Below are 27,085 nucleotides of genomic sequence, written 5' to 3'. Positions count from 1 at the left end.
TTGAAAAAGTGTTCAATTTTTAGCTCGTGAAAACTCTAGAAGGCAAATATTCAATCTTCAGCGCGGGACTGAAAAATAAAACCAAGTTTTGTCAAAATCCAGCAAGAATCATGACTTTTAGTGTTTAAGAGCTAAATTTGAAAGCGTTTTCAAGAACAAGGGCAATAACTCATACTAAATATTTTTCAATTCTTCTGATTTTCAATAGGGTTTATCCTTGGGTGATTATGAACATTCACACCAAGTTTCATTAAAATCCATCAAGAATTGTGCCATCTAGAAACTAGAATGATTATGAGCTAAAAGATAGCTTGCCAGGCAAGGTAATATACGCCCACTAGCAGCTTTGATTTTAAATAAATATATTTGGCAGTACAATAACAATTACCAGTATGAAATATTCAACCTTCAGACATACACTTCTTTGGAACTTTTTGAGGTGATACTGAATAATATCAAAATCTGTCAAAAATTGTGCCTTCGAGAGTGTTTACGAGCTAAAAATTAAACGTGTTTTCAAGAACAAGGGAAATAACTCATACTAAATATTTTTCAATTTTTCTGATTTTCAATAGGGTTTATCCTTGGGTGATTACAAGCACTCACACAAAGTTTCGTCAAAATCTGTCAAGAATTGTGCCTTCTGGAGTGTTTACGATCTAAAAATTGAATGCGTTTTCAAAAACAAGGGCAATAACTTATACTGAATATTTAAAAAAAAAAAATTGTTATTGAAAAAGACTAATTGACATTGTAGAAAAATCAAAATTCATAACTTAACTAGAAAAATTGGGTTTTTACTTGATTTATCAGGAGTATATTCAACAGACAACCCAAGACCCAGCAGGTCTATATTCTTCACATTACAGATTACTAAACATGTATACTAAGATAAATTGACAAAGTAGTGATTTTGTCACTCATGGAGTATAACATAGCTATTAGAATTAGCCACCTTTATGGAATCCTTTTTGTACAATACCTTTGATACACTAAACATAACTGGCAGAGAATTTTGTCCTTTACAAGACTAATTGAGTGAAAAGGATATAGAAACGGCAGATTTGGACAGATTTAGTCATCAAATTAATTTATAAACCCAATGACAAATTAAGGTGTAACAATACTAGACAATTTCTTATTACATGTAACCCAAGCAATGTCATGTCAAAATCCTGTATCATTTTAAAAAACTACAAGATAGAGAAAAAGTCTTAGATATTCAACATAACTGTATAACACTTTTCATGTTTAAGAATCATTTAGATTCTAAAATAAAAATCCATACATTACATGCAAGGTAATTCAGTCTATCAAATATCTCATCCAAAGAATGGCAAAATCGGCAGTAAAAAAGTATATCAGTGGACTCATCCAAAGAGAAGCACCATCAGGAAAAGAGTAAGCAACATATGCCAATACTATCTATCAAAGACAACATAGATTTAAAAGAAATTAGGTAATAAAAGTTTAAGACTTGTAACTGAAGTCCATTTTGAGATGAAAACTAAGTGATCTAAGCTATAACATGATAATTTAAAGTTATCAATCATAAATAATGTTTCACATGTCAGTGGGTCAGACTAACAGACTTGATCATTCATCTCATCATATCTAATATCTGTGGTTGAATCATTTCTTTTAATATTAATATCATTATAAAATTATGTTAACCCGTATAAATCAACTGATTCATTTTTAAACTTTTCTTGGTGTTACAAGTAATATTGGGGGCAGTTTTTATGTATAACATTTTCATGATCAAAAACGTTATAAATAAAACCTGAAAATATTTCTAAATTATGCATTGTCTTGATTAAACTGAATTTATTTTAAAAAGGTTGGTTAAAGATAGTGGACCACAGCCATACACACCCACCACGTCATGCGGATGGTAAATATTCAAGATTTTGGGGCAAGGGCAATATCTCTGCTTCTAACGGTCGAAAATAGCTCAAATTCGAACATGATCTTTATTTTATGAATATGTATACACATACCGAATTTCATTTGATTCCATCTCTACATTTAGGCATTTCATATCAGCCATATGAAATCAAATTAGTTAACACTATCAAACATTTTAACATCAATTTCATGTTCCATATCACACTGTGAAATAAATTTAGCCCCCCCTGTAATACGTAATACATAAATTCAAAACAAGTTTTAATAAATTTCAATTTACAAACATGTCAGCACTTGAATGACAACCAAAACTTGAATGAAGTCATGAAACATTTCTATTGCGGATCAAAACTTAGCAATGTAAGACGGATACTTAATCAAACTCAAAATAAATGTTTTGACAGCGACAGCAGCGACAAGTCTCTCATTAAGTTTCAACTACTGATAGGCTTTATAATCAAGATAAGAATAAAACTCTTATAAAATGCAATATTTTATTATGTTAATGTAATAGTTTATGATGATCTTATGTTAATTTTATATCCTACATATCATTATATACATAATGTGGATATAAAACTGCCATAAGTCACTCAATATATATATATATAAAATAAAATTTAGAAATTATCCAAGGTAGACAAATCTGGTATAAAATAATCACAGATTTTTTTCAAAACCACAATTCCAATCAAGTTTCATCCATGCCTTATCAAGCTTCTTAGGCTCTTAGTAAAAAATTTTCCAGTGCCCCATAATTGCAAATGAATTGTGAAATAGCCAAACAGCTACTCAAATGTCATAAATATCAACACTGACAATTGTTTTTTAATATTTATTTTTCTTTTTAATAGTACATAACAAAATATTTCAACAATACAGTATCAACTGATTTCATACAAAAATAATGACTGAATGATGTTAATAATAACAATATGAAATTTTATCAACACTGAATTCCATAATTAGCATTCTGTTCAAAATTCTTCAAGAAGTGTAACACACGAGGAGTTGTCTTTTAATGTCATGTTCAATTTCCAATAAAAAAGTAAAAATTCTTAGGAAATGCAAAGCATACTTTTTTTGTTACTAACATCTTTCAATAGCTGTCTTTTTCAATCAGCATATTATCATGATTCATATAAGGCCTTTCTAAAAATCTAACACTTCTAGAACTTAATTCATGAGTACTTCAATTTGTACTAATCTGGCATTAGTATCACCAGGTAGTCTGTACGGTAACATACCAGCAAACATTATTAAGACACGAGCTTGACTTCGTAAATAATTCAAATACTGAAATAAACATAAACAATTGTCTACAACTAAAATGAGCAGGTGTGCGCATTGTAGTCACAATTATACAATATCTAAATATAAAAATAAACTTTAGAACAAAAAAACAACAACAGTAGATTATGATGAACAAAATACAAATCATTTGGAGTCTAATCTATATTATTTTTATCTAAATATTATGATTGAGAATCAAGTGAAATCAACATAATATATTAATGAAAACAATAAAGTAAGAACTAGGTGTTAGTAAGAACAGTCAACAAGCACTACTTACTGTTTCCTTACCACCATCATTAATTTGATTACCTCGACCAGGTATAGGACTATTAATACCAGAATTTCTACAAAATAGATGTTAAAATTTCAAATAATAATTCAGTTAGAAATTAAGAACATTCTAGACCTACATGATGGAAGAGTTTCAGGAGAACATTTACCAAACAGGCCAATCCTGAATTAAAATGCCCTTCATTGCATTAAATGGTGTCTTCTTTTAATTACCTTAATTTTTGTTTAGCAATCACAACACTTTGGTGATAGTATTTGGCTTACTGGACCATTAGCAGAGAAGCCTTTTACCATCACTAACTACCTTGTAGTCAAAATTTTGGGATATCATATACTGATATAGAAATATACCATAGGAAAACATACCTGAGAGCTTTATATTGGCTGTGTAATGTATTCATAGCTGCTAGTAATATATCAGGTAGACATCTTCTCACCTACAATATTTAATAAGCATAATACAATAGGTCTTTTTAATATAGGGTGTAAGTTTAATCAGAAGATGTATCTAAAACACTGTCTCTGAGTTTACTGTTTCACATGTTCATACAGAAGGCTAATATACAGACAAAATACGGAAATGATACAAAATAACAAAACAAGCTAAGGGGACATATTCATTATATAATATATATAAATCAAGACAAATTCAATGATAGTGACACAGAATGACATAAAATATTACCTCATCTGTATAATGTCTGAATGTATTAACACGATGTTCAACTTCTTCAGCAGTTAATGGTAGTAATTTTAACTGTTTTAAAACCTGTAATGAGAATAAAATTGTAGTATTATATATAATTATATATACAGCCAGGAGAATAGCCAGGACTATTTTGTTACAGTAAAAGAACCTTTACTTTCTCTACAATACCAATAGTGCATGATAAATATCAAAATTTGTCTCAGGTGAAAAACAACAATGAATCAGCAATGAAAGTGTATACTCAGCATTCAATATTTACATTGCATTACTAATATGTGTTGAAAATCATGCATAAATACTAAATAAATATATCTTTACATCATAAGCTTGATCTGTAGAAGAACTATGGTATAAATCAAAGAATGTAATTAAATCTAATAAAAGATAAAATGTATTGGTGTTTGAAGTTGTTGCTGTGTGCTGCATCTTTCTATATCTAAAAGTACACAAAAGAACATACATATAAACTGACAAGTTCCGAACTATCTACAAGGCAGATAAAGTACATACATTCTCTCTTTTTACATGTCCTAAACCGTAAACAGATTAATTTGGATATATGCTAACTTGCTGGACGAACAAATGCAGTCAAGTGACATCAAGTGACAAGTCTTTTTGACAACACATTGCGGGATAGAGAAAATTCTTTTTATTTTCATATTGTATAATAGTGCTTCTGTAAGGGTTACAGCACAACAATAACAACAATGAAATGACAACTGAGCCTACCTTTCTGCCATTCCTATTGCCATGTTTTTTAATCTATCTCTATTACTCTGTGGTGATGAAGGCTGAGGTACAACTTGACTTAATAATTTATTCATTAATGATAGAGCTTTATCATGATTCTGAAATATAAAAAAAATTATCAATAAGTACAATTGGTACTCAATAGGCACATAAAAAAGCATGCATCCTTGACCAAAAGCTACTCTACATTCTGTTTAGATAAGACATCCTTCATCCTTCATCTTAACTTTATCAACTTATGTTACCAATATAAAGCAGTTTAAGACAATCTAGTCATCTTGTAGCACTTTGTATCCTCTTTCAAACAATTTTTGGCAAAAATTTTTTGCCTATGATGATGGTTGCCAATTTTCATATGTACACAAAGAAAACACCAGTTGTACCTCAGATAAATCATATAATCTAATAGCATCTTCAAATAATCCTTTAGTTTCTGTATCTTCTGCTACATGTTTAATTATTTTATGTGTATCAATTTTAAATTTATCTATAGCACCAGGCTTCCTACTTCCATCTCTCTCTAGTTTACCTAATAACATCTCGAACTGGAAAAAAATACAAATAACAGTCAAATCAAATCAAACTATATTGGTCTTCACAGAACAAGAACACTAATCAAAGTTTCTATAAATAATATAAATATCACTTGAGTAAAATTCTATTCATGATTCAATAAAGTCTATCAGTAATATTTACATCCTTACCTCTCTAGTTTCTAACACTAATTCACTAACACAAGATATAAACAAATTCTCTCCTTTTAAATTTCTACAATAAAAATCAACACACACATGTATTTAAGTGTAGTTGATCCCCATTTCCAAAAGTAATGATGTCCTTATCAGGATGGTGTATTGAAAACATGGTAACTGTATGAGATGAAATGTACAGAAAACATATCTGAAACGATGATTTTATCAGAATGTTTGGTAGTGGTAGATAGCAAATACTCGAATGGAAAATTCACAAATGTCCTAGATACAATTTCTTTTGAGCAACTATGTTTATAGTCTTGTATGTTTGGTTTTCAAATTAACTTATTCAAAAATACAATCACAAATAATTGACAACAGGACATGTATAGGCCAGAGGAATCCAGATGATTCTACACTATGACTCTCACCTCAAAAAGTAGAAGTATTGTAAAGCCTCTCTAGAATCAGTAGCTTCAAACTTCCTAGTATACATCATAATCAATCTGGCTAGATTTATTCTTCTCATTGGTGCTTGATCTCCAGCATCCTTTGTTACTGTAATCAGAGTACATCAACTAGCTTTATTTCAATTCATTGAAGACACTGTCTATATTTCTGTTTATTTAAATTTCAGATTGAGAGTATATGAACCTCTGTGCTCCCTTATAATACTCACAATCAATGTGCATTGAAAATTATTTATTTTGAATCATTTGTTTCACAGATCATCAAATAGAACAAACAAATGTCGAAAAAAACTATGGTAGTACTTACACAATTGTGACTGTGAATTATTTGGCAACAGTAAAAGTTTTAATTCAAATAAAACTAAAGCTACATGTACAGCATGACATCTTAGCCTTTCTAATCTAGATAAAAATTCTATAGCAGCTTCAAATTGACTAGTTAAAACTAGGACTTGGAAGTACATAAATGGTTGTTGATACCCATTGAAATGATTTTCACCTGAAAATGAAATCTTACTGATTAGGTATAAGTAGAGTCTCCTTTTCTATTTATTCTTATTAAGGCTGGCAACAACATGCAATGTGGAAGGATGGAAATTTTGTTTGAAAAGCAGACAACACAACTTGATCGACTGAAATGTCTCTCACATGCACTGATTGTGAAAAGTGTAGCTTCCTTTTCAATCAATAATTATTTGATTTGAGACAAAAAAAGATTAGAATGTCTCCTGAAATCTTTGAATCTTCAAATATATGATTAAGAAATAGAAAACCACTTTACCAAAATCTTCGTATAATAAAGTTTGAAGTTTTTGTAGAGTAAATTGATCCTGGCCAGTCTCATCAGGTTCAAACTGTATCTGTGATAATTTCAACCATAAATAATCATCTATTTTATCTGATACTTCATTATGATCTTCAGTAGAATCACATTGTCCTACTACACAGTACACAGCTCTACAAAATATCATTGTAATATAGAAAAAACTTAATAACATCACAGACAGGACACTGATGTTTTCAACACATCTTCTTCTACTTTAGGGGTGCCAAATCATATAGATTTCACCATAGATTTTCCAACATTTTAATAGAATTTGTACATTAACCAACCCACAATATCCAAAAATAATCTGTGTCTTAGATATTGGATCTATTTTTTTTGAGTGACATATTGTGCAATTAGTCTTTGTTTTAAAAAAAACCTTTTCAATATCAATAAATTTGTCTTATAGTCTTAAAAATCCTTTACCTTTTATATGGATCTGTGCTGCTCTTCACAACTCTTCTGTATTGCAGTTTAATTTTAGTATAGTTACCAGGTGATAGTCTATGTCCATCAGACTGTACATATTCTCTATAAAACGCTGGGAAATCACCTAATTTGTGACTGAAAAATTTTATATGCTGATGAGTCAATGAAAACTCTCACAGGAAGACTTGAAAACTCAGTCTTAAGTTAAAAACTACTCAAAATTTTAATTTTACAAAATTTACTTGACATATTAAGACAATAATAAAAGAGTAAGATAAACTTACGCAGCTTTTTTAACAACATCTTCTGCTGCCTTTAGATCACCACATCTTATACAGTAATATATTATAGCCCATACTGGTTGGCCATCTAGAACAAAATCCTGGAATATTCAAAATAATCTATTATGGTATAATGAAATTGAAAAAATAGCTTGCCAGCCAAGATAATATATGCCTACTTGAGGCTTTGATCTTAAATGAAAATATTTGGAAGTAAAGTAACAATTACCAGTATGAAATACACAACCTTCAGTCTTACACTTCTTTTGAATACTGAATACTGAATATTATTACCAAGTTTCGTTAAAATCTGTCATGAATTGGGCCTTCTATAGAGATTACAGACTAAAACTTGTGTTTTTAAGAACAAAGGCAATAACACATACTTAATATTGTTTGATTTTTCTGATTTTCAATAATTTCGTCAAAATCTACCAAGAATTGAGCCTTCAAACTAACTATATTTCGATTCTTCTGATTTTCGATAGGGTCCATCTTTGGTTGATAACACTCACACCAAGTTTCATCAAAATCTATCAAGAGTTGCACCTTCTTGAGTGTTTACGAGCACTTCAAGAACAAGGGTTCATCCTTGGGTGCTTACAAACAATCATACAAAGTTTCGTGCCTTTTAGAGTGTTCACAAGCAATTGTGGACAGACAAAAATGGGTGAAGACAATATAATGTGCGCTTATAAAATTTACCTACTTCAGCTTCTCTCATAACTGCTGGTCGAACTTTCAGAAAACTTTTAACAAGATTATAGGTTCCAGGTACACCTCCTAGCTGTGCTTGTTGTAAATTACCATAAATAGTTGTTGTTATATACTTTAAATATCTACAATATTTTCATCATTAAATGTATCATTGGTTTGAATATGATCTAAGACAATTATTAGATTTCAAAGACTATTGTCAGATAGATCTAAACTTCAACAGTTGATTTTTAAGATTAGTACTAAATCGTTATCTTGCAATAAAATAATAAAAATAAATACTTTCAGACTATCGTCACTTCCAATGGCAATGTCAAATCAAAACATGGCCAAAAAATTCAATTCATTTATCAGAATATCTTTGCAAGTATCTACATCAAGATTTTCAGGGTATATCTTTAGAGACATTAGGTATAGAAATATTAGAATTTTAATACAATAGCAAATGCATGTTACATCAATACTGAATTCTAAATTACCAAGCTATAGTAGATGCTTACGTTTGTTCTAAATAATGTTTGGCATTTTCAACAAAAGCTGCTTGTATTCGTTTATCAGATCTAATATTAGATATAGAATCTCCTGTTCTACCAAATGGAACTTCTATCATACACTTCATCATCTCCCATAGATCTGTTACATTCTGGATGATATAAAATAAATTCAGCTTCATAAATTGATAATTATATTCATTATATCTCTGAACTGTTATCTGCATTTTGTGCTCAAACAATACAAACATTTAGCCACTATTGAAAAATTTAAAATCCTTTTAAGTCAACCCAATTAATATGAACAGACTTTCAAGATTTAGTTTGAACTTTAACTTGTTATTGATGAAATGTTCTAGTCATCATTTTGTTATTTGGTACATCAAAAAAATTCATTATTAAATATTACTACTGCTATGTTTGAGATCAGTTATTTTATGACTGTATATTGTACAGAAAGTAATTTTAAATAATAATACCTTGTCATCAAAACTCTTAGCCACTTCATAGAACATATCAACTAAACTATGTCTGATACCACCTTCAATAACCTGTTCATTATATACATATACCTACAATAGAATAACAAACATTTCTTTTTTGAGAACACATTGTACAAAGGACAATAATTAATACCAATGATCCTCATAGTTTTAACAGTATATCCTAGAAAAGAAACTATGATAAGATTACAGTATACTCTGCGTAATCCGACATACACTGGGACCGCAACAAAATGCCGGATTAGCGAGAGTGTCGGAGTACTCAGAGTTTAGACATTTTTTAACATGTGCCAAGTGTTGCTATTTATAGCTCAGTGACTAACTTTCTACAGACGGTACCCTTCTAATAATAAGACAATAATAAAAGACAATTCAGTTGTATTTGTTACTATTATTTAATTGTTCATATTTGAGCTACCGTACATATGCTTTTTATTAGAATTAATCGGCAAACTTTTTTTATATTCTTCTTTACGTGTTAAAATGCTGCTTATTGTTGTTCGACGTAAACCAAATTTCATAGCTAAATATTTCTGCAAAGAGCGTGGCCCTTTCTCACATTGTCCAATAGCTTGCTGTTTCATATCCAGAGACACATCAGTACGGGCACGCTTCGCAGGACGAATATTGCTAGCCTGAGAATTTTGATAAAACAAGTAACAAAGAATGGTCAAGTTGCATATTTCTGTTCTATACGTTTAATGAATGATACGAGTACCCATGCCATTTGGTCTCAAGGCAATGACCTTGATCTTGAAGCGAGGTCATTGGCGGTGATTAATCAGCAGAATTTAGTTCAGCGATCTTTTGTTTTCATGTGATTTGATCTGGATTATCAATGAAATAAGCGATTATCTAATTGACGATAAGTGATTAAGATGTGTAGATGTCGGATTTTTTCTGAGTGTCGGGACCACTGATTAGTGTCATAATTCGGAATACACAGAGTGTCGGAGTACTCAGAGTTTTTTATACTAGCCTAAGAAGGAAATCAATCGGGACCAGAATATGATGTCAGATTAAGCAGAATGTTGGAATACTCAGATGTCACAGAGTACACTGTACTATTATTTTTTTTTTACATAAATGACGTAGACAAGGGAGAAACATACACACTTTGAACAACCCTGGGCACCAGATTGATGAATAGAGTTCTTGTTTGTCGGGATGTAACAAAAGAAAAGATTTACCTGTCTAGCATAAGCTGTTTCTATATGATCTAAATTACTTCTACCTTGTGTAAACACAGAATCTCCAATAAAACTCTAAAATCAAATTGAAAATTTAACAATTAATAGAATATCATATTTTTGGAACTAAATTGTTGGAAGTTATGATGCTAAAAGAAATTCTTATTTAACATTTACTGCATACTACATTATTTACTAGATTATTATACTGTAAATTTATACCTCTGCCTCAGGTTGAAAATCTAAGGTTTCTTGACCAGAACCCAATAAAGTATTTAATATTTTCTGTTTTTCTCTCTCCCATTCATTTTCTAATGATTCCCATTGTCTTCTCTCTACCTCTTCAAATGTCTACAAATGAACAAAGTTAAAGGTAAGTTTAATTTTGAAAGTAGACAAGTGACTTACCTCAAAGACAATCCTAATGATTTTATTCAAATATTTCTATTTTCTTTACTGCCTATATACAATTTTATGTTGTACAAATTTATGCTTTGGAATTTATGTCTGGACAACATTGATAACGCTTTAACCCTTAAAACATTGATCATTCAAATTTCCTACTGCATTCTCTATATCAAAAATTTTTTTTTCAATGTCAGATTCCACGAAAGAATCCAAAACTAATGTACTTTAACTGATCTTCATATGAAATCAATATTAAATTATAGGTGATATCTATATGTGTTAAATAATATCTTCTTACCCTCCAGTTAGCCTACTTACATGTTTTCTGGTTTGTTCAATAACAGCTAACAATGCATTTTCCCTTTCATTTCTTAAAAAACCCTGCAATACAACAATAAGATGGATACAATTTTTTACATGTAAGTTCATAGTATTTCAAAATAGTAACCTATCTAATAAGCAAATTTATACAATTTTCAAAATCTTACATTGATTCTTAAATTTTTTAAAGCAACTTACTTGTATATCTGTATCTCTAACTGGCTCTAAAGGTTCAAAGGTTTTCATAGCACTTAATCCTTCTAACTTTTCAGATATCTTTGGTACATTGTAACCTTTAGAACCCAGTAGAATTGATCTGATAATAGAGAATAATTGACATTAATTACATGTTTAAATGAGGAGACAAACCTAAATTAGAAAGATCAAATGAAATTTGAAACATTCAAGAAAAATGTACAGTACAGGTATTGTAACATCTTGTTAGATCATTAAGAAATATTTGATTTAAACAATAAGATAAATAAATGTCTGTGTTTAGGATCTGAAAACAAGCACTATAATCTTTATAAGGTACACAAAGATAAAAAAAGAGTTAAAGATTTGGATAAATTGATTCTTACGCTTTTACATCAGTTGCATCTTGGCTTACTGGAGCTGTTTTAGACAACAATCTACTTCCAGCTTCTAATATCTGTTGCAAATTTCTATCTACATGAGGCAAATCAGTACCACTATCCATTTCAGCAGTGAGTTGTTCTGCTTTCTGGAGTAAATCTCCAAATCCTTCCAAATCCATATCCATCTTGGAAAAATTAACCAATTTCTTTCAATTCAAATCTAAAAACTTCTTAAATTGACCCTGAAAAGAAATTTTGTGAGTCAAAATCACAGATTTATAAAAAAAATAAAATTAAATAAAGAACTAGAACCACACGTGGCACAGAGTGGGACTTTGCAAATGTAGCAAAATGCAAAAGACCCTGAAAAAATCAACCTTCCACGATAATTAGATCAAGCGCGAGAACAGTCTAAAGTTGAGAAATTTTCATTTCTTAGAAGATTTTAATACCGGAAGTGGACGTCAGACCTCACAAATGAAAGTATCAGCAGATAGCCAAGGTCAATGACCTTTGATCTTGTAAAGGAGAAGGCCTAAAAAGGTCAAGATCAAGAGATATACGCCATTAAAATTTCAAATTGCTAACGACTATAAAACCAGAAGTTGACTTAGGACAGCAAATATAAAAGTATAAATAGATAGCCAATGCCAATGACGTTTGATCCTACAAAGGTCAAGGTCAACAAAGGTCAAGGTCAAAAATTGAAAATTTTAACTTCCAAAACCTGTTCCTTTTTTTGAACTATGAAGCGGAAACAACCAAAATTCTAAGACAAAGTGGCTCAAAATATAAGGTAATTGTGTAAAAAGTTCCATTTTGAACAAATATATACTTTGTGAGTTATGCCCATGGCCAAAAATGTCAATAATGAGTAATTTAACCCGGATGTGCCACGCCCAACTCAATTTTTTTTTGAATAAGTTAATCAATATTCAAAATGTTACGTTATGTTCCAAATGTCAAGTTCCTACATAATAGAGGTCAAAAGATATAGGTCAACAAAAGTCAACAAAGGTCAAAATCGAAAAATGAAAATATCCAAATGTTAAAACCCGTTCCTTTTTTGAAACTATAAAGCTGAAACAACTGAGCTGTTAATACATACTGGCCAAAAGGATGACGTAATTGTGTGCAAAGTCTCTTTTTGAACAAACGCATCCTATGCGAGTTATGCCCCAGCCCCAAAATGTAAACAATTAGTGATTCAACCCGGATGTGCCACGCCCACATAAGTTTTTTTGTCATAGGTGAATTCATATTCAAAGTGTCTAGTTGTATTCCAAATATCAAAGTTCTCCATAAAATAGGTCATAAGATATACATACACCAAGATCAAAAAGACACAAATATGGTAAAACAAAACTCAAATTTGAAAAAATCACGAATTTCAATTTTGCTTTAAAAGAGCAATTGTTCTATATCTATGTAAAGTGCATGAGAAGAACATTAGGAAACCGAAGAAATTAACCCTCTAGGTTAATTAGGTCACGTGTTAGAGCAGTCCAAAGTTGCGAATTTGGCTTTTTACAGATAGCTATAAAACCGGAAGTACATGTCTGGGGTCAAAGGTCAAAGTATCAAATGATAGCCAAGGTCAATGACCTTTGACCCTATAAAGGTCAAGGTCATCAAAGGTCAAGGTCACGAGATACAAGCCTTCAAAAATTGAAAAAAATTCGACCGGAAGTTGCAAAAAAGCAAAAGTCAAATTCAAAAATCCATTCCCAACATTTTTGTCGCCATCGACTAAAGTATACACCAACATAAAAATTTGACCAATCCCATTCTCCCCCGAAGCCCCATTTTGAGTTTTATGAAAAAGTATCAAATCAAGATGGCGGCCGAAGTATTTTTTTCGGACTAAATTTTATTTTAAAATCGACCATAGAATTACGATTAATAACGATATACATAATTTCGTTGAAATATTTCAATCACACCGGAAGTTATTCAACCGTAAGTGAAAATCAATTTTCCACTTTAACCGGAAGTGACGCAAAAATTTTGAATACGTCAAATGGTTTACATTAGTGACATGCATCTTTTATCAAAATTTCAGATTAATCCGAAAAAAACTAAAAAATGGTCCAAAAATTTCGAAAATCGGCCAAAAAATGTATGCTACGAATTTTCGAAAATTTGAAATTTTTTAACTCATATCACATCGGAATTTAGTCACAGATTCCAAAAATGAAGACCCAAGCAAAATCGGCCCAAAAATGTGGCTTCCAGGGTCAAAAAACCCGTTTTTGCACATGTTGAACTGTGGCATTTCCGGTTTTGCAAAAATGTTCCATAATACACTTAAGGAACACGTCGCAACTACAGAAGGTCTAGAGAAGTTGAATGGTTACTGCAACTACTGCAGTCTAGGCTCAGGAAGGTGTGTAAATTTCGAAAAAAAAAAAGAAAAAAAAAAAAAAAAAATTGATATTTCGATAACAAGCTTTCAGCAAAGTCCCACAATTACATTTCAGCAATCAGTTTTGAATGAAGCATAATCAAAATAGTATTGGTTCTTAGGATTTTACCGAAGAGAAATTTCAGACCAAAATGGAAGCCATTTAGGGTGCAATTCGGGAAATTTTGCCAGGACAGCGGCATTAGCCTGCTCTTTTTTGATTTCCAACTGTCGAGGGATCTTTAACGTGCACAGCCTGTAGCACACGGGGCCTCGGTTTATTGTCCCATCCGAACAACTAGACGCTTTTTACATGTCAGCCCCTCGTACCTGCATCACTGACAGGGGGAAACCGGGTTGAAAAATCCAATGGTATTATCTCGACCTATGCCGGGATTGAACCCTGGAACTTCAGGTTAGCGAGCAAGCGTCTAACTCACTGAGCCACCGCAGCTCCCTAAGAATTTGTAGCACCTCTCAATTTTTTGCATTGAGAAATACCACAAAATTGACATAAATTTGTATGTGGAAAGATACCGCGGCCTATAATTACTGGGGCAATTACTAAGTAACTAGGGCATAACCCCATTATGCATACTTAAAAAGAATAGGATATGATTGCAGACAGTTCCTCCTTGTCTTTACTTAATTAATGCCACTCAAAGATTAATCTACTATTGATAGTTAATAGCAGGGTACATTCAAACGTTGACTAAATAGTTTTGATTACCAACAAATTTATTTAGGCATAAATTCATAGACAAATTAAGATAAAAGAGCCGCCAACCTTATTCCTTTGATCAAATGGTTCTATAAATGTGGGACTTGATAAATATTCTGTCACGAATATTTATTTGATTCCTATTCCTTGCAAGGTTGTTAATCAAATCGCAAAATGAACAAGATAAAACCCAGCACAAAATGTAACGGACAAAATATTTTAATAATTCAAACAAAACAGGTCACATCGCCATATTTTTTTTTTTTACATATTATCCGTTTTACGATATCTTGCACTTGACTTAAAAATTAAAAATCCAATATGGAAGCGCCCATGAAACAAGAGAATAAACTTAATATCTTATAAAATAATATCTTTATGAAAGTCAGACGTCCCACCATCTGAAAAAAATTATATTTTCGTTAACTTGGTTTTTTGCAATGCCCAAGAGGTTCAAAATGAGATTAAATACAAAAGAAAACTTGAATAATAATTGTGGGAAAAATCTGGTCCAATATTTTGATAGGTGGCGCTACGAACGCAACCGGGAAGGATATGTTTTTGTTTGGACATGTCGGAGTTAGCGCGTTTAAAAACGAATAAGTAAATGACAATTGGAAATTTTTACTTTAGAAAATAAATTGCTTCAGTATGTAGTAGGCAGTGATGTAACTGTCAAAGACTTGAATGGGAATAGTGGAAACTGGTTGTACTTGTGTCATGAGGAATGTGTTGTGGACTGTGGATTAATTGTTAAAAACCAATGAGATTAAATGATTTGTCTGATTGAATTTCCCTTGCCAATTACTGGTTGTTAAAGACACAAACATTAATTAATTGGTTGCACAGTTAGTGGTAGTACTAGGAGATAAAAGCACATGTGAAGATGTCTAGTGAAACTAGTGAAGAATACTACAGGAGTGTTGGGGGTAAACATTATGTGCCCGTTGATGGAAGAAAAGTTGAACAATTAACTTCTAACCTAAGAGACACAACTCACAATTTAAGAAGTTTGGATAAAATGTTAGGATCATATCGTGACATTAGTATGGAACAAAGATCAGCTGTAGACAGATTACGTGATGAACTTGATCATACTAGAGAGGAATTGCAGGACGAAATGTATAGAGGTGCTGACTTTCGTGATAGAGATTATTTAAGTGACAATGAAAATGCACGAGGAAGAAGTAGAAGACGAAAACCATCAGTCAAGTTTGCTGATGATATGAGAAAGGAACTACACAATATTCATGGTACAGTTCGTGATTTATCAGCAGATCAAATGAAAATGGAAGAATCTTTTAACCGCGAGATTGAAAGACGTGACAAACATGATCAAGATACAAGAAAAACTCTCAGAGAAATCAATTCCAATGTACGACAGCTTTCACCTGCAGATCCTTTAACAATGAGGGTAGAAAGACGATTACAAGCTATACAAAATGACCTGAAATCAGACCGTTACGTTCCAGAAAGAAACAATGAAATGAATACCCTCTCTTCTGAATTGAAATCAGCACTACTGAATCAACCAAGTAGAGATGAAATTTTAAGGCATGAGTACCTGGCATCGGAGACCTACAAACATAAAATGGATTTAGATTTGGAACATGTTAAAAAAAGGCTGGATCAAAGTGAAGGAGGTAAGAGAGCCTTAGCCCAACAAGTTGAAGATTTGCGTGTTCAATTATCACAAGCAGAACAAGACAGACAAAGATCCAAGATGCAGTTCGAGCAGATGAGAATGGAAGAAGAATTTAGAATGAGACAAACAAGAATGGCTACTCCACCGCCACAACCTGTACCACAAAATGATTACAACCCAGAAAGAAGATCATTAGAACGTGAAATCTATGAACTAAGAACTCAGTTGAATAAATCTGTTAGTGCTGTAACAGAGGTTGATGATTTAAGGAGAACTGTGGATAAAAGTGAAAGACAGCGAGCTCAACTTTCAGATCATATTGAAACTTTAGTGAAAGACCTTGAAAATCGTGATAAAATCAATGCTAAGTTGATAAATGAACTAAAAGAAATAACAGATAAGTATAATCAATGTGAAAATCATAAAAACTCTATCAGTGCTCAGTTAGATGAGGTTAGTAATAAATTCAGAGAAACTGCAAGGAATTATGAACTAACAAGCAACGAACTTCGTGACACCCAATCTTCTCTTCAAACTACAGAGAAGAAAAAGGATGAATTTAAAGGAAGAGCTCAAGAAACTGTTCGTCAGTGGAAAATGAAAGTGAAACAGTTGGAAGGAGAGCTAGATAGACATAAGCATAATGGTAGTGAAATGATGAAACGAAATGAACAATTAATCAAAGAAATGGAAGCATTACGACATGGTACCAATCATTCTTTAATGCATGTTGATGCTATCAAAAGGGAATTAGCAGATGCCTTAGCCATCAGAGCTACACAAGAGGAGCAATTGAGAATCAAAGACATCGAAGTGAATGAACTTAAATCGTATAGAATGGACTTGGATCGTGAGATGAGAGATTCTCGTTCTGTTTTAGAAAGGTTAGAAAGTGAGTTACACTTGTGTCAAAGTCAACTTATATCAGTGAAACAAGAAAAGTCTAGATTAGAGGACCGTCTGTCATCAGTAGAAGCTTCTCAAATGATGTCTCATGATCAAACTTCACATCTTCAGTCAGAGTTCCATAAAGTCAGCTCTGTGAAAGCGGAACTGGCAGCACAATTGGTGGAAGCAAATGGTAATGTTCATGATTTGAAGCAAAAAGTTATAGAATTACAACACAAAGAGAAGAGTGCCCGTGAAGAAAGTGAGCTATATAAACAAAAACTTTTGGAAGAAAGGGGTGGACATCAATCTGGTGTAGATTCACTGAAAGATGAGCTCAATCAACTTAAAAATAGAGAGGCTCAAACAAGATTAGAGGTTTCTAGAAGATTTAAACATGGTTTAGCAGAATATGAGGCTATGATTAATGCATTGAAGATTGATTTATCTGAAGAAAAATCTGCCCGTAAAATAGCCAGACAGAACGAAGAAGCCTTGTTGAGTAAAATTGGTGAGCTGGAGAGTCGACTAAAGGATGCACAAGATGAAAGTATAGCCTTATTACAACAAATGGATACTTTACGCATAGATACAGAGGCTCGTGCCAACTTCTTACACCAAGATGATGTTAACAGAGTACAAAAGTTAGAAGACAGTTTATCTGTAGCTCAGTCAGAATTAAGAAGATTGGAAAAAAATCAACATGCAGTCATTGCTGAAATTGCACAAGAAATTGATGAACTTTTAGTGGTAGCATCATTCTGTCCTTCATCTGTTTATCAGCCATTAAATGGTAAAACTGGTATTTTTGGAAGTGTGTGTCATTTAATTGCTGATGTTAAAAATAAACTGAAATGGTTAAAATCAGAAATAGAAGTGAGGGTATCTCGTGAAAGTAAGTGGCAAAGAGCTTTACATGAAGTTATAAATGGTAGTGAAAAAGATAGAACTTATTTGATGAAAGAACTTTTAAAACAAGAAGGACAAATTGATGATATTATTGCTGCAAAAGAAGATTTAGTTTTAACTCTAAAACAATGTGCTTAATGATTTTGTAAGCAATCTGATTAAAATACAGACTGAATAATTTGGTTGAATTTGTTAACATGTACTTCTTATAATATTTTCAGTTCCTCACATGAGTCACTAGTTCAAAAAAATAACTAGAGCTGTATTATATTCAGATTGTGATGGTGTAAGAGGAAAGTTTTAGCTGTGATATGTCTCTTTAAATCAAAACCATTACATTTAGCATTTTATCTACTTAATAATGTTTAAGAATTAATATTGTTTATTCTTATTTTATTGTTTAATCACAAAACTACATAGTGTTATGAAACTATTATGAATGAGTGTAATGAATGGAACAATTATTTTATATGAAAACCTTGTTAGCACAGAAAAGGAGCAAAGTGCATTTAGAAACATCTGTTATAAATAGGTATTATTAGGTTCGTTATTTTCTATTGAGGTAATTAATTGACTCTGATTTGATTTGCTGATTAATTTTTCAAACCAAAGATTTGTTATTTGCATGTATTTTAGTAGTAGGTTTTAGTTTAGAAAAGGTATAACGACAATATTCATTCTTCAAATTATTGTAAACAGTATAGATCATTGTTGTAGAAACTAACTGATTGACCCTAATCCCATTGATTTCATAGTTTTATCTAAAGAAGTGTGGTGATTATCTAGGGACCTGTAACTAGGGCTTACATAGGTTGGTCTTGTGAAGGTCAAGTGTCAATAGAAATCACTGAACGGTTGAATGGAGAAGTCATCAAGTCAACAACACCCTATTCTCCAACATAACAATATCTATTCTATTCACTCTATTTAAAACTTGATTATTTATTCTATTCACTCGACTTAAAACTTGATTATTTTGTAATTGTAATATAATACATTGTATTCCATGTAAGAATTTTATATTTTGTATCATCAAATATGACTTTATTATTCTGTTTAATCAGTAGTTGACTTAATCACGTGTGTCTGTAATTTATCACTTGGACACTTTCATAATGTATTATATTTAAATTGTATTCACATTCCTCAACAAATATTCCACTTGCTTTTTATATCTCTAGAATTTTATAGTAGTCATTATATTGGGGATAGCTTTTGTCTCATTTCCTTTACAATATCTTTTTAAAAAAAATTATAGTCTATGTGTCTTCTATGTTTTTGTTGATTTTATTGTTATTATCATGATTATTAAAATAATACTTCACATATTATAATAATCTTAAAAAGATTTGAATTTTTGGGGTTTAAATTGACATTATCATGAGTTGTGTGAGCAATTCAATCTGAATATGGATGTTTCTTTTAGGGTTTTTATGCTTGCCATTTTGCAAAAGTCTCCTTTAAATCATATTCAGTGAAATTATGTCCATAAGGGTCATAAGTTGTCAAAAACAGACCTACTCTTAAAAATGATCTGAAAATACAAGTCAATATTCAATAAAGAGTATCCTAAATTCACTAACATTGTATGGTGAGGAAATGTTTTATTTGACAGAATATTTGATTTGGCATTTGCCAACGTGATATTTGTGTGTAACCTTTGTATTTGTCTGTCCTATCACTATCGTCTATATTACAATCCTCTTAAATGGGAATTTGATGGCTATAATCATCATCACACATTGTGCATTGAATTAAATGTGAACTTATTGTCTGTGGATTGCTCTTGATTTAGAAAAAAAAAATTTCGCCGAAGAATTGGATCTTCAGTGGCGTCAACGAAGATGCAACTCTACAACAACTAAAAATGATCTGTTGTCTGATGCCACGAAGAATTGCCTCCCTTCGATCTGTTCTTCAGCGTTTAGGTAACGAAGGTGTATTAGATTTTGATCGCAATTTTTCCAAACTTTTCACTTTCACTTTTGAAATTATTCGTTTGCATTATGGGAATTTTCTAAGACTATTCTGATGTAATTTAGAAATTGACTCATTTTGACTAACTTTCTGTCTTGTTTAGGTGTAAATGATGGCTGATGATAATGATAACACTCTTACTAAAATATATTTTACGATTGACAAAAACAAGAAAGAGGCAGTTGAAAAAAGTGAACAGAAAATAGAGGGAATATTTGATGTTGATATCAAGTTTGATGAAGATGAACAGACCTGTAATAAACAATGGTTGTCAGTTGAGGGTAAAAGCTGTGATTGCCAGGATACCAAGGTAGAAATAACTTTAATTTGTATTGTCTTGTCACTGTCAGGCTTTTTGTAACATACAGTCAAGTAACCTAATTTCGTGGAAACCTATTATTCTGGATTCCCGGAAATGTTTAATAATTTACATGAGCGACCTTGCGCATTAGTTTGATTTAATAAACATGGGTTTTCTGTACAATATCAGCTAGTAGAATGAATTCAGTAGTTTAAAGCAATGTATTAATCTATGTCCATGTATGTACAGTGGTGTAACTTATTTTCGTGGATATAAGGATTCAACACCGAATTTCGTCAAAGTTAAAAAAACAAATTTTTTTTTTATGTCTTAGATGTTTCCTCAGATATTCTACAAAATAATTAAAATTGGTTTGTTTCGATTTTATTTATTAATCCTTCACTTTGACCCATATTTCATGAGCAACCAACTCGGTAACGGTGGCAGAATGCGTCACGTATTTTCGTGTACAATGTTTGATCTATAAATAAGTCTAGAAAAACACGTTGTATGGATACTGAGTGGTATAATTAACTTCTCTTAGTATATATCTTTAATATCAATTCATTATAACTGGTGACAATTCCTTGAAAGAACCACGATTTAAAAAAAAAAATAGTGGCTGACAAAATAAGATACGTAGCGTGATTTATTGCTAAAAGTCACTGAAACAATATAAGAAAATGGTCCACTTTAATGGCCAATAAAAAATGGTTACGTTTAGTAATAACTTAAATCTGCCATTTTGTATTTGTCAAAGTATAGATTAATACATTTTACCTTGCTTGAAACTACTGAATTCATTCTACTAGCTGATATTGTAGAGAAAACCCATGTTTATCAAAACAAACTAATGCGGAGGTCGCGCAAGGTCGCTCATGTAAATTATTAATCCTTTCCGGAAATCCACGAATAATAGGTTTCCTCGAAATTAGGTTACTTGACTGTACATTCTGGATAAACAAAAAAAGACTTTTTGACCTTTTTTGATTGGTCACTCATTGGAATTCTGCTGATAATTCTCTTCTAATTTAGCAAATTATGAATTAATTATGGACATGTGAGACAAACTGGTATTTTTCCAAGTCATTAGAACTCCTCTACTTTCTATTCTCATATAATTAGCATTTTGATTTTCATAAATGAAAATGAGGGAACCTATCTTTAAGTATAGTTCCACTCTTAGAATTAGATTAGAAGCACTCACAGACCTACCTCTGTCAGTGGTAGATAGATCTGGTTTTTTGTTAAATGTCATATTTCTAGGCCTATTTGTCAGAATAACATTTGTGTTTATTTGAACTAAAGACTTCCTAGCAGAAATATTAATTATTTGAATTTAAAAATTTAAACATTTACAAAAAGGGTAGCCTACTGTTTGTAGGCCTACTGTAAAACTAACTTCTCGGAGACAACTGATGCTAGCATTTTTTGATCTATTTTACACTATCCTTTCTTATTGCAGGATTATGTCAATGCTTTATGTTATCCAGAAGAATCAGCCACTGTTTGTTGTCCATGTGATGATGTTGGTCTCAAGTATGAAATCTTTGCTGGTATTGAAAAGAACACAAGAACAGTCATTGAAGAGAAAGAAAGTGATAAAATAGAAATATCTGGTTCAATCTTGTCTGTTACATTAGCTTTATCATCATTAGAAGAGCTATTGGGCGCCAAACTGGAATCAACTGCTGAAAAAGAGTCTTGCTCAAGAAGACTCGATAATGTTCTTCGTGAAACTTTATCTCATATTGATCATTTAGATGGTGATTTGGATGACTTTGAATCAGTACCCAGTAATGTGAAACGAGCAATGTTAGACTCTATTCTTCATGATACAACACTTGAAAACATACATGATGAGGTCTTAATTGAAAAAACAGCTGGTGCACATGCATTGACACCTACCAATGTCAAACCTAAAACATCAAATACCAGAGGATCAAAAATACCTGTATCGGAAGCTTCAGGATCAGGAATAGAAACTCGACAAACCAAACGTGTATGGGACAACGACACATCCGACAAAAGATTTGTTGACTTAAAAAAGATTGCTGAATCTGCAGGTTATTCATATGAAGAAATTGAAGAAGGATTATTATATGTTCCCAGTGCTGGTGATATTAAGCCAAATGAATTCTTACCAATGTTGGATAAAATACGTGAAAGAAAACGTGAGTTAGGATTACTCCCAAAGAAGAACAAAAATGAAGATGATGATGTAGTGTTTGTAGGTATAAGTCCATCAAACACAAGACAGAAAGAACAAGATACATCACAAAACCCAAATGATGTGAGTGTTATTGAAATTCAAGATGAAGAAGAAATAAAAAGACTTGACAGTCTTCCAACCCGTCAAAGAAGTAGAAATAGTACAGGAGAAAAGAAAAAAGATACAGACCAAACAGCTCTGATGACTATTTGGAACCAACCCTCACCATCATCTGGTGCTATTCCTAAAACTAGTCAAAAAACTACAGCTATTTCCTCATCTACAGCAAACACTACTCCTGCCACTAAAGATAGTCAGCCTGTGAAAACTGCTGACAAAACTGCTGACAATAGCGATGGACAATCTTCAAAAATTCGCACAAGACCAACTCGATGGGATAAAACCAGCCCAGATGGGAAAGAGAACAGTGGAAAAGAGAAAAGTGGCACACTGGTCACAAACATAAAAGATAATTTGCCTAAAGCAGTAAAGAAAAATGGTGATCTTCGTTATGTTGTTGTTGATGGAAGCAATGTAGCTAGGGCGTAAGACAGCTTTATTTTTATTATATTGATTTAAAGAAGTTTGTAGATACTGGTATCTTGTTAGATTTGTTCTGAATTAATGTGTGCTAGATATTTAAAGCTCAGTTAAAAGTAATTTAGAACGATTTTTCAAACTTAATTACTTTTCCAAAACATATTTTGATTCCTTTTTTAGTCATGGAAATGGATCTGTATTTTCTTGTCAAGGTATAAAACTTTGTGTGGAACATTTTCTGCAAAGAGGGCATAATAAGATTACAGTATTTGTACCTGGATGGAGACAAAAGAAAGGAACTGCTGCTAATCCTATTAGGAATCAGGAAATTCTTGAAAAATTGAAGACAGAAGGTTATTTAGCTTTTACACCACATAAACAGCTACCAAGTGGTCAGCGAGTAGCTAGTTATGATGACAGGTATTAAATCAATCCAGTTATAATTTTTGCATGGAATCATAAAAATATGCTTCAACTAATTACATTTCTGTAGTGCATTAAGTATATTTGTATTATATCGGAGTGGAAGATAAGAGAACATGAAATGTAATGAAAATTTTGGAGTGTAAACTGATATACCATGATATTATATTAAACCATCCAGAAATGAGGTAAGACTACTTAAGGATAATTAGTTTACCTAGTTTCTGTAGTGATTTGATGCTTTTTTGATACACATTGTTTTTAAATAAAATTTAAAGTAAACGAGCTGTATTAACAATAGAATGATACTATATTGTAGGCTTAGAAATAGAACCTTGTACACATTAATATACTGCTCTAAATTGATGTACGAGTTCTATTTTGTTTTTGTAGGTTTATATTAGATTTAGCTGATAAAGAAGATGGAGTTATTATATCTAATGATCAGTATCGAGATTTCTTCAAAGATAAAGCTAGTTATAGAAGATTGTTAGAAGAAAGGTTTGTATATTGTTGATGAATAAATCACTTTTTAAAAATACATTATAAAGTTCTGTTTCTTGTAGAAATTTGGTATAAAATCTGTCCTTCATATAAGTGAAATATTGGTTTTTCAGATGTATACCGTATGTGTTTGTTGGGGATAATTTTATGTTACCTGAGGATCCCTATGGACAGCATGGACGATCTTTGGATGATATTTTAGTTAAACCTGTACCCAGGCCTAGGCCACTGTTTCCAGAACATAATTTGCGACAAGTTAATCCATACACTCATCATTATAACCAAGCTCAACAATATAATAATCCAAGACAACAACATTATCAGAATTATAACCAACAATATCATCATCACAAGAATAATCCATATAATTACCATAATTACCAACAACCGTGTTTTAGCACAGATAATCATTATTATAGGAGGTAAATACACTGTCTGTTGTTAGATGTTGCTCTTTCATAAACTCTACCTTCAGCTTATATATACTCCCTTACGCTAGTCTTTTACTCTCATCGTATCATCATTCATTCAACTTTACTAGCCATTAACACAATCATGAACAGAAATCTTATTTATGTGTATATATGAAGAATATAAAGGATTGCTGAAGAAGATATCTCATGCCAGCCAAGAAGTGCTATTTCTCTTTTAATTTCATTTAGTGTAAATATGTTTCTTTATACGTCTATTCTAGACGTGAAAACACAAGAAGTCAAACAGAACGATACGAAAGACCACCGGCTCAAATTCCAAGAAATCAAACACCAAATTTCTCTGCAACACAGTCGCGAAGGGAGTCTAACCAAGAATCAACTGAACACGATAAAAAAAGACATGCTCGTTTAGAAATAGAAACAAGGCAACTCTTTGAGCAATTAAAAATTGTGTTTGGTGAGAAAGATCAAGAAACTCAAATATTGTCTGTGTTAAACAATCACGCGAGTGAAACAGATATCAATAAATTGACTAATTATTGTTTAAATTCTATGTTGTGAAACTAGCAACTGAAAAGCTCTACATCATCAAATCAGCAAGTATTAAAATTAAAAAAGATTGTGTATAGATAATTATATGGTGTCTGCCTCACTCATATAGTTGTCCAGAAACAAAGAATTCCAAAGTTTATTCTGATTCTGAGGCGGAATATGGAAAGAACATTGGGAAAAAAAACACGAATGATTATTGAAATATTCTAGCTTTTATCAAAATTAGACTTAACAAGTCTGAAAAAAGATTAAAAATTGTTTTGGCCTGGTATCAGGAAAGGTTGTGACTTAAATTTTTTTTATCTAGTTAATTTCTATGAATTTGGTTGCAATAACAATCAATCAAATCTGATCACTAAAGTTATGACCTGTCTGACAACAGTCAATATTGTATTTTGAATTGAGAATTTAAATGAATATTGTATTTTTTAAGAATAAATCAGAGTTAATTATGCTCAATGCTCAGAATGGTCAGTTAGGCTAGCCTCATTTTATTTACTGGCTTACTAAGTTTAACAAAATTACCATGGTCCATAGTAAAACTTTTTCAATTCGCTCAGAACAACAACCATATTAACATTTAGAACATCATAGTTGTGTTGTATTCTTAATTTGTGCTAAAATGTTAATTTTATAGCACCCTATCAAAAACAGAATACTCTTAATGTTGAGAATGATTATTTGGTTACACAATAAATGCCAGCAGATACCAAAGTACAAAATTGTCCAGTTCATCTAGAATATTATTGAAATTTATATAGACCATTGGAGCATATGTTAAAGATTTTGGTTTTGTTGAGTAGTAGCATATCTGTGATATTTCTTAATATAGATCTTTACTTCTTTCAATTTATGTATTAATATTACATGTCATTCAGCACCTTTCGAATATCCCAATGAACACTGTTCATATGTATCATTAGTTGTTTTATGAAAACACCTTATACTCCAAGGGATTGTCACGGGTTTTTCTAAAATGAAATTGGTGTGTTTGATGACGTCACTTACAGCATCAATTAGCACCAATTTTCAATCAGAAATTCCATATTCATTGACTGAAAATTAGAATGGTGCAAATTGATGCTATCAGTGTCCCTGATAAACATTAAAAAATATAGCAAACACCTTAATAATCCCTTTAATGACAGGGTTCTGATGTCTGTTGCTGGTATAGATTTTAATTATAACATTTTGAGAGAGCTCAATTTCTTTGACTTCTTGTGTTTTTGTTATTACATTAAAAGAATAAATAATCATTTTAAAACTGTATTTCATTTCAAATTGTTGTTCTTTGCCAGAAATTTGACATGAAGGAAAAAAAAAACTGAATCAACATCCTTTATACATTTGCAGATGAAATGTAAGTTCACTTATTTAGGCTTATGCTTTCTAGATCTAAAATGTTCAGCACATATTTATTTATACATTAAAGTTTTGTCACTTTATAAAGATGAAATGTTCTAAAATGGGAGTTTTCATATGATGTAAACAAAATTTTAAGAACAGGCTGTTCTGTTTCAGTATAAAAGAAAAGAGATCAGATTTATTTGTGGAGATTTATATAGCAATCTTACAGCATTTCACAAAGATTGTTCAAAAAGTTCAAAAAGACCTGGACAGGATTGAAAACAGAATTGGCGCAATCCAATAGAACCGAGAGCTAGTGTGATGGCAAATATATATAGTAACAGCCAACTGTGGCATTTTTGCAATCT

The 27,085-nt window shown here is 31.6% G+C and overlaps 2 protein-coding genes across 2 annotated transcripts; one reads left to right on the top strand and one right to left on the bottom strand.

Moving 5' to 3' along the window:
- Positions 1-3,084: 3,084 nt before the first annotated feature.
- LOTGIDRAFT_179365 (hypothetical protein) lies at positions 3,085-12,045 on the bottom strand (the record flags this gene model as incomplete). The annotated part of the gene is made up of 21 exons (XM_009064509.1): positions 3,085-3,227; positions 3,274-3,278; positions 3,862-3,932; positions 4,181-4,264; positions 4,523-4,640; positions 4,934-5,052; positions 5,338-5,499; positions 5,659-5,722; positions 6,078-6,204; positions 6,424-6,615; positions 6,898-7,073; positions 7,369-7,506; positions 7,656-7,753; positions 8,362-8,491; positions 8,870-9,012; positions 9,340-9,432; positions 10,554-10,628; positions 10,776-10,904; positions 11,280-11,342; positions 11,481-11,598; positions 11,864-12,045. 21 exons carry the CDS (start codon positions 12,043-12,045, stop codon positions 3,085-3,087), a joined length of 2,430 nt encoding a protein of 809 aa, XP_009062757.1.
- An 11,587-nt stretch (positions 12,046-23,632) lies between these two features.
- LOTGIDRAFT_87040 (hypothetical protein) lies at positions 23,633-24,585 on the top strand (the record flags this gene model as incomplete). The annotated part of the gene is made up of 3 exons (XM_009064508.1): positions 23,633-23,877; positions 24,274-24,381; positions 24,498-24,585. Coding segments are annotated over 3 exons (441 nt in total), but the record flags the coding sequence as incomplete, so codon positions are not given.
- Between the last annotated feature and the right edge of the window lie 2,500 nt (positions 24,586-27,085).

Source organism: Lottia gigantea (genome assembly GCF_000327385.1).
Source record: "Lottia gigantea unplaced genomic scaffold LOTGIsca_63, whole genome shotgun sequence".
In the NCBI taxonomy this organism is placed as follows: domain Eukaryota; kingdom Metazoa; phylum Mollusca; class Gastropoda; family Lottiidae; genus Lottia; species Lottia gigantea.
The sequence above is the reverse complement of the archived record's forward strand: the minus strand, read 5'-3'. Positions and strand labels throughout refer to the sequence as shown.